At 46.8% G+C, this 9537-nt stretch overlaps 1 protein-coding gene across 1 annotated transcript; it reads right to left on the reverse strand.

Moving 5' to 3' along the window:
• Nucleotides 1-7869: 7869 nt before the first annotated feature.
• Nucleotides 7870-9273, reverse strand: LOC133114324 (gap junction gamma-1 protein-like). The gene has a single exon (XM_061223610.1). It carries the CDS (start codon nt 9271-9273, stop codon nt 7870-7872), a length of 1404 nt encoding a protein of 467 aa, XP_061079594.1.
• Between the last annotated feature and the right edge of the window lie 264 nt (nt 9274-9537).

Here is a 9537-nt window from a genome sequence, read left to right on the forward strand (position 1 = left end):
AGTTCGGTTAGCAGAAAGAGAGGGCACAAATGGAAATTGGTAAAGGAGAAATTCCGTACAGATATTAGGAAGTATTTTTTCACACAGCGAGTGGCCAATGGGTAGAATAGCTTACCAGTACATGTAGTGGAGGCAGAAACACTGGGGGTTTTCAAGACCAGGCTTGATACAGTGTTAGATACTATTAAGCTTTTAGGCAAACTAGGGAGTAGGTACACTCAGGGGTATGAAAAGGCGAGCATTGCTGGGCTGAATGGCCTGTTCTCGCCATTACCTTATGTAATGTTACTTGCATCACTGCAAGTGCTTTGAGTGTCTAGAAAAGCGCTACATAAATTTAATGATCTATAAGCATTCTAGGATGACCAATAGTTGATATCCATTGTAACAAAATAAGCTCATGACAAATTACTTTAGGTCAGGTACAGCCAAAAAAAAGAAAGAAAAATAATTACTGTACAAAACATGGAATATGTTAAATCTGTGTTTAAAATGATCAATACAAATACAGATGGTGTTATGAATTTGAAATAAATTCTTGTTCAATTGTGAGTGTGAGCATATCTCCACTAGACCTATACAGTGATTAGTTGCAGCTTCCCACACCAGGCTATGTCAGAGCTGCCATACACATGAACAACCAGCAGAGGGCAGTATGTCACCATAATTCCTCTCTGTCTCTGGACCCAGATACTGTATTTATACAGCAAATCATACCAATAATTTACTCTTCACCATATAATCCAGCCTAATCCACCACAACAAAGGCAACAGTGGTAAAGACAAGCTTCCTGGAGATGCAGGAAGAAATGTTATGAGGATCCAGGAGCCCATCAGAGTCTGGGTTCAGAAAGACAAGGCATGGTCGAGTGAAGTTTCAGTCCATCCAATCAGTTCAGGCCTAGTTGGAACGTAATGGAAACATCTCCATGTTCCTTAGCTTACCCCCTTTCCGCCTCATTCCGCTTAAAATAATTATAATTAGACATCATTCGAGTCATAGGAACTTAAGCAATGTTTTCTCCAGAAAAGTTCTTGCTGTAAGAGGTGTTAGTGGTCCCTCTGGATGAAACCAATGGCAGTGCCAGAACGCAGAGATGGGGATATTGTGCTACAGAAGGTGCTGTGCTTGACATGAGATGTTACTGAGGTCCTGCTTCACTGAGGTCACAAAACCGTGGTCCTCACTTCTGGTCCTGGAGAGCCGCGGGGTGTGCCGTTTTTTTTTTTTTTTGGCTTAATATCAGCAACCAATTCAGACCCAAGAAACTAGGTGAGCGCGTTAACTGTGTGATAACTACTTTAATTGATCAATTAAGTGCTGAGTAACAACCAAAGCCAGCACACCCTGTGCCTCTCCAGGACAAGGAGTGAGGACCACTGAAGTCATAAAAGAGCCCAGGGCCATTTTCAAACAAGCAGGGAAATTTACCCAGGACTCATGGCCAAACTAATTGCCTACACGATTCCTGTATTCTTCTGTTCCTGCCCAAATTGATGTCCTATGCCAGAGATCAGCAACTCATGGTCCTCACAGGCCAAGAACTGCTGGTTTTCCACCCCTTCTTTATCTAGGAGTCAGGTGTGAAGACAAGAAAAGAAAACCGCCACTGAGATTTGGATTCGAGGGCCCTGCCCAGTGCAATCATAGTGAATTAGAATCATGTTTTCAGTTGACTTACCTTTTTTTGAAAGTTAACAGTTATTCAATTTACTGTGTGAAAGGAGTGTGGTGACACGATGGGCTCGTTCCAATCGTTTATTTTTCACCTCTTTCCTTTCCTAGCATCCTTTCCTTGCTCCTAGCTCCACCCATCAGGGGAGGCAAGAAAAGGAGGCGTGATGTATCAGTTAGTCGTGGCAGAATGGGAAGAGATGGATCCAGAGGTCGATCATTCCGAAAAAATACTTCCGCAAAGGATGTGCTCATGTCTAAGCTTCTAGCTCAGGCAAAGAACAAGGATAGGTGGTGGAAAAATAAGCGGTTGGAAAGAGTGCTCTTCCTTTTCTTGGGGTTCTGGTTTCATGTAGAAGATGGGATGAGAGACGTTTCTGTTCTTGTCCAATCACAGCACATTGTCATTGTGATGTAGACGCCTGGGGAGATTTCAGGAGAAACAGCAGGTCCTGTCACCCGTGTCATTCGCTAGATCCAGCAGACAGAGGGGACCAACACATTTATACTTGAATGATATATTTATTTATCATTTTATTAATAAAATATTTCCGAACATGCATTTTGTATGATTGTTTCATACATAAAAAAGTTTCCAAAATGATTTTTTTTTTCAATTGTAGTAAGATCTCCTAAGTATTCCTAAACACAATTCAAACCCAAGAACAAGACAAACCCACCCAAAAATCAAAAACACTTCCATTAGAGACACAGACACAGCATTATCCCTGTACATAAACAATGTTTTGGCACTGACATAAACAAGCATCAGTACCACTTCACATTACTGTACTGTAAGTCGCAGCTAAACCTGCATAGTTAACTTGTAACCATTATGGCAACAGGAGGTTATTATTGAGCCACTCAAACATGGTATCTGCTAACATGAGGCAACAGTTAGCAGTATTCTCAAGTGCACATGAGAATCAAGGCCAGCCTTGTTAGCATCTGTCCTGCTCAAATGAAATCATCCATGATGACACGTTGTGAAATGAACACCAAGGTTTACTTGACGATCATGAAGATATAGCCTATGATTGCAAATACATAAAAGTATGTATGTGTGTTGAAGAATACCAATCCCCGTTGTTTCATGTTACTTAGTACATTGGAATTACTCAGTGATAACCTCTTGCACTGGAACCAAATTAGCAGTAATTTAACTAGCATAGCTGCAACATAATGTAAAGTGTTACCCAAGTATCTTTGCAGGTCACAAAATGTTCTTACAATGGTGCTGCAATGTTGGCAGTGTAATAACATTCACAAAATATTCCAGTAACATTGTGAGAACGTTTTGTGTTGGGGGATGGACTGCAGTATTGTTCTGCACTTGGTGGGGGGAGGCCTTGGTTTCAGCTCTTCTGATGAGAAACATTTTCCACTTGGGACTCACGGTCTAATGAATTTTCTACCAAATGTCTTATTTATACGAAATGTATATTGAATAATAGCCAGGTTCCCTTTGAAAGCATAATGTCAGTCTCAGTGGAGCTTTTCTCCTGTATAAAGAAATGATGATTAAAAATGCTATTCCTAAATAGTGTAGGAAGTTTTGGCATTTTTATTTAGGTAACTGAATTACTTCTAAAATGCATAGTATTTGATTAAAATCTGTTCATTCCTTCTGCGATATAAGGCCTGGATATGAACAGATGGAGAGATGATTTTCTTGGGTCAGAGCACAAAACAGAACATTCGTAACAGAATGTTTACAGAAACTAAAATGGCCGCCTTCCCTCCACGCGACTGCACACAGAGGGTCCCCAGACTGGAGCCATGGGGGACCCCGGCCAAATGCCGCTCAGATGCACAGCAGAAACGCATGGCACCTCGCTGTACCCTGGCAATGCACTCTGGGAAAAGAGGCCTAATTGCCAGCTGTTCCACACTGGCCTCTCCTGGCACTGCCATATCCCTGTAGCTCTATTCTGCAATTCTCACCCACATTTTAAGATCTCATTTCTGTACAAATAGCATTTGGCCAAATCTACAATGTAAATTCCCAAACAGAAGCAGCTTTGTAGGTCCCAGTTATGGGAACAGTCAACGTGTTTCCTTTATGAATTCGGCACATTCATTACTGCTGCAGTGAAACCAGGTTAAGCACTCTTGATTTGAGGTCATCGGCCAAGGATGTAGCTGTGGGCTATTAATACTGATGAGCTTTTTGCACTGAGCTGGGGCACAAAAATGACATCTTCACCCAAAACAACTGCTCAGCGCAACTACCAAGGCAGAGCAAATCACCAGAAACAAGTGAGATCAAACGGCACTGACAAAGGGAACCAATGAAATCTTATGGATAAGGGGAACCAATCAAATAGTGCTGATAAGAGGAACCAAGGGAACCAGGCTATTCGGATAACTGAGCAGTGCCAGAAGCCCAAGTGAAATATTTTGGCCCACAATCTCATCTGTAAAGCCTTATGAAGGCTTGTCCTTGAGCAAATTTGAACAGAAAAATGTCAAATTCTTTTACATTAAAAAATATTTTTGCATTTTTCATAGAGGACCGACTCATCTGAATTTCCCCTCTTTGATTGTCTGCAATCATTTGTCCACTCACCCCTCTGCGATATCCCATGAATGCCCCCCCCCCCCCCCCCCCCTTCAATGCCTGTGAAAACTATGACCACTCACAGCTTTCTGGGAAATATTTACATGGTAAAAAAAAAAAACAGAAGAAAAATAAAAACGAATTCACCACCTGATATGTTTCAGTTCACTTCATATTTTTTGTCACACATTTCGTATAAAAACGAATCAATAAATGGACGTTAAAAAGTGTCTGTCTCAAACATTCAAATACACGATCCACAGAATAAAAACATCATTTCTTTGCACATTATCAAAATATAAAAGAATGGATTGAAACAAGTTAATTTCTCTTTACACCACGATAGCAGGGCAACAGCATGTCTAACTAAAGCCCTCAGGAGGCCACATAGACCCCATGCTGCATAGTAGCATGGTACATTGGTCAGAAGAACAGTGTCTGGCCTTGATGGTGAATAGGGATCTTTTCTTAGAATACCCCCCAAACACTGAACAAAATGAAATTATTTGTTAAATTTAAATCATCTTTATATTGCATGTGCCCGCAGTCCAACATAATTCTGTATAGTTTAAACATCATATGGAAGACCTGTAGCTGCAAGATTGTGGGTGCCTGGCTAACTTAAGGAAGACATTTTAGAAACACTGGGAAGGTGTCAGCCGGCCCTGGGTACCGATGCTATTATAATGAACATATGGCTAACAATACTGCTTCTACAGTATCATAGCTCTTTTTGGGTGAACTGCTGACATTATAATAGAATCACAATGAAGAAATTTCCAGCAAAAATTCCACATTGCGCATTATCTCCTGCTATGCTAAAGTCTTGTCACACTACGAAAACTGCCTAAAAAGGTCCAAATGTTTGTCGCTGGGGTGGTACACCCATAGGTGCATAAAATTGTACCTAGCCAGCGACATATAACTAAATTGTACCTTTTTTATTGGAAAATGTACTCATTTGTACCCAAAGAGAACATTACTGTACTTTCGGGGTACATTTGGGGAATTTGATCTTGAGGAACAAAAATGTACCTCCACTGTCACTTTATTTCTAAGTGCACACCTGTATTTCTGGCCTCTGGACAGACTGCACTACACTTGGCTGTCGTGCAGATTCTTAACGTGTCAGCAGTGCTCAGACACACAACCCAACATAGCACTGAACTGTCTGACTGCTTAAAGAAAATGCACCTACAGGCGCCTGCTTCGCCTGACGTCTTTAGTCTTCGCACAGACAGCGACTTCAATGTGAAAAGCTGAAAGCGAAAGATTTCACTCGTGAACCAATTGTCTTCATTTCTCCAAGCAGAATGGCTTACAATGTATCACGCTGGAGCCCTGAGACTGTTTGGTCACATACAGTACCCAAAGCCTGAAATTTTTTACAAAAGTACACCTAGGCCCCTCTCCCAGTAGAAACAGTTTGTAACTTTATAGCATCAACGCTGCCATCGCATAATAGGAGAAATGCCTTCACATGTCTCGGCACATTATTCAGCACTGTAACCGTGGTGACATACCCACACCCGTGGCAGCAACACAATCAGTCGTTTACCTGAAGTTCGGGGACTGAACACACTTCCTCATCGGGGTGTTCACTGTTGGTCTAATGAGAGATTTGCGACAGAGAGGAGGAAGGATATGGCTTGTGCGTTCATTTGTTTCCACAGCAGTGTTGCTGTCTTGGCCACTAGAGGGGGCACTTCAAGAACTGGGGAGAGACCGTTAACAAAGCAACCTAAATGGCATCATATACTGTAAAAATCAAGAGTTCCTGAAGGAGCAGTGATTAACCGTTTTCAAAAAAGATATGTTGTGACCATGCCACTAAAAATGTTTTATCCCTGAGAGAGAGCAACAAACTCAGGGCCTGTGTGTCTCAGAGTAGAAGGGTAATCTAGGATCAGTCTTTCCCCTGTCCATCCATTATGAAGCTAAAGGCAAAACTGATCCTGGAACAGTAGTTCTGCTCTCAGGTGCTCTATGAAATTGGTCACAGTGCAGTGGGGGGCTGGACTCACCAGCACTTGTCGAATCACTGGACTCAAATGTTCCTTCAAACGTCAGTTCGAAGCCATGTCGGTTACAAACGTGGCAGATGGGGAGAGGTGGACCCACAGGTTGATCATTCATACGTCACACTTTATGAAAAAATACCTCCACCAAGGATTCACTCGTGTTTCCTCACAAGAAAGGAAACTTTGGAGTTCTTAACTTCTACTTCTAGCTCTGAGAAGGAACATTTAAGGGGTTGGAATGTCCCTAAAGATGGTGGACCTCAATCGATTTCTGGGTCAGGAGCAAGTAAAAAAATAAAAAAGAGAAAAATAAGATTGGAATGAGCCCCCCAATTGACAAATCGGTATATTGGCCAAAATCCGCCATTTTGAGGTGCCATTGGCAGAGGATAGAGCTGCAATGGCCGACTTTTAAAAAAGGAACTAAACAAAACACACGCCTCTTGTTACGCCAGAGCTCCAATTTAGAAAGGCTGCTGCTTCAGTGCACTGTCAGAACTCTTTCCTGTGTGTTTGAGTACTTCAAATGTCCCGCCCACCCCTTACACGCTGGCCCTGAGGAAAGCAGCGTCAGTTGATGACTGATTCAGGGTCCCCGCTGTGGGCGGTATCTGTCCCTGGATATTTCAGACAGGCTCCTGGCCCTACACCCCCCTCCAGCTCACAGGATATTAAGGCACATTTATTTCCATAGGAATGTTGCTTTCAGGGTCTCTACGCCCTTACCTCCTTCCACCAGTGTTAAGAACCTGGCATACAGGACTACAACTCCCAGCATGCCACAAGAGCTTTCTTTCCAATTCTCTCAAAGGAACATCAGATTATACAACATGATTAATAAGAAAAAAAAAAAAAAAAAGGAAGAAAAAAAACAAAGAAGAATGTGTAATATTTGAAATATGAAAAATTGACCCTGATACTGTATAATAAAATGGCAGATATGGGACGCTTTTGAGGATAGTGTCCAGTACATTTGTATCTTCAGTAAGACCGAGAGCACCAGGCAGGGAGAAGCTGCATATGGGTAATCTGTTTTGCAGTGGCCTTAAATGACAGTGTTTTTAATGTCAGTAGCATATTTGTGTTACTGTGAGGAGTGTTAAGTTCAACAGGAAGTACTGCACTTTGTTTGAGGAGAGTTGAGGTTCTCCCAACTAACACAATGTTCTCACAACGTTACTAGACTGACTTGTCAACGTTATACCCTGGTGTAAAATCCAGCAATGGCCAGCTTGACTATTACCAACTACCAGTTGACTAGCTTGAGCCGGTCAAACTATGTTGAGTACGGAGTTGTTCTGAAGTGTGAAGAGTCAACTAGCTACAAACTGCAGCAGGGATAACATTGCCACTACATGACAGCAATGTTGTGAGAATGTCTTGTGCTGGCTGGGGAGCTGGTGTAAAGCTCTGCGATCTTCATTTGGATTGTGCACCAAGCAGCGGGTCCATTTGTCAGTGTAAATGTTTTCCGGTTGAACCTCTTGAGTAATGAGCTCCTGTCATTATGCCGTATATAGGGTCCTGTCTGCTGTCCTGCGTATTGTCTGTTAAGGTATGTCCTAGTTTTAGAGGATATGTGTGTATGTGTGTGTGTGTGTGTGTGTGTGTGCTCAGATCCACACAGACGGCTTAGTCTCCGCAGACTTGCTGCTGTTGCTGTTGCTGCTGCTGCTGTTGCCCTCCCTGCTCTTGGCGCTGCCGTGCTTGGAGCCGGAGCGGTGTTTCCGGTCGCGGTGCGGCAACGCCACGTTGCTCTGCGGCTTCTCCCCGTCGCCGTGCTGCTGGCTGTAGGCCTGGAGCGCCGCCTCCAGCTGCTCCTGCGCCTCCTGGACCTCCTTCTGCAGGGGGCCGCCGCCGCGCGCCTCCCCCGCCGGGAAGTTCTCCTCGTTGCTGCCGAACTGCCGCTGCTCCTCCTGGGCGATGTTGGCGCGGTTCTGCCGGCACGCCATCTTGCCGTTGCTCAGGTCGGCGTACTGCGGCTGCACCTCGGGCTTCACCGCGATGTTGTAGCCGGGCGGGGCCAGGGGGGCGTTCCACGAGAAGGGGTAGGCCACGTACTCGCCGCCTGCCACCCCTCCCGTGCTCCCGTCCTCCCCCACCGGGCCCCCGGCCCCGCCCCGCCCCGGCCCCGGCCCGAGCGAGCCCAGCTGGTACTCGTCCTCGGGGGGCGGGCCCCGGCGGCGGCGGACGATGTCGCACACAGTCCCCGCCCCCAGGTGCAGCATCTCCCACAGGTCGAGCGCCAGGCAGAGGAGGGCGACGGCGTACATGATGCGCAGGAAGATGGTCTTCTCCGTGGGCCGCGAGACGAAGCAGTCCACGCTGTGCGGACAGGGCGGGTCCTGGCACACGAAGACCGAGGGCACGGCCAGCCCGTACAGGGCGTACTGCCCCGCCAGGAAGCCCGCCTCCACCAGCGTGCGCGTCACCAGCTGCGCCACGTACACCCGCATCAGCCCGTCGGCACGGATACGCCGCCGCCCGTCGTGCCGCGCCTTGGTCCGCCTCCGGGGCGGGGCCATCTCCATCCGCCCCTCCATGTCGGGCACCTCGTAGATCATGGGGTCGTCCTCCTGGTCCTCTTCAGCCTCCTCCGACACGCGCCTCCCCTGGCCCTGCCCGCCGAAGAAGATCTTGCGGGGCCTCCGGTGGGTGAACCCCGGGGGCCCCGCCCCGCCCGGCCGGCAGGCCCCGCCCCCCGCGTCCTCCAGCCGGGCAATCTTGTTGATGGCGTAGCCCAGGTAGACCAGCGAGGGCATGGCCACCAGGATGATCTGGAAGACCCAGAAGCGGACGTGCGAGAGGGGCGCGAAGGCGTCGTAGCAGACGTTCTCGCAGCCCGGCTGGCCCGAGTTGCAGACGAACTTGCTCTGCTCGTCGTAGTAGATGGACTCGCCGCCCACCGCCGTCAGCACGATGCGGAAGACGATGAGCACCGTCAGCCACAGCTTCCCCACGAAGGTGGAGTGGTTGTGGATCTCCTCCAGGAGCCGCGTGAGGAAGCTCCAGCTCATGGTGTCGGCGGTCGGGGGGGCCGGCAGCGTCCCTCTCCCAGCGGCTCACAGACTCTGTGGAGGGGAGAGAGAGAGAGAGAGAGAGGGAGGAGAGAGAGAGAGAGAGAGAGAGAGAGAGAGAGAGAGAGAGAGAGGGGGAGAGGGAGAGAGAGAGAGAGAGCGGGAGAGAGAGAGAGGGAGAGAGAGGGAGAGAGAGAGAGGACCAGGGGGTCAGGCCTCCGCAGCAACAACACAGAGACAAGATACTTCAGCATTATGACCTGA

This window comes from Conger conger, chromosome 16 (assembly GCF_963514075.1).
Source record: "Conger conger chromosome 16, fConCon1.1, whole genome shotgun sequence".
Taxonomy (NCBI): Eukaryota; Metazoa; Chordata; class Actinopteri; order Anguilliformes; family Congridae; genus Conger; species Conger conger.

What these genes read in the sequence shown, in the direction of transcription:
- LOC133114324 (XM_061223610.1), bottom strand. Translation starts at nt 9,273, where the DNA reads ATGAGCTGGAGCTTCCTCACGCGGCTCCTGGAGGAGATCCACAACCAC.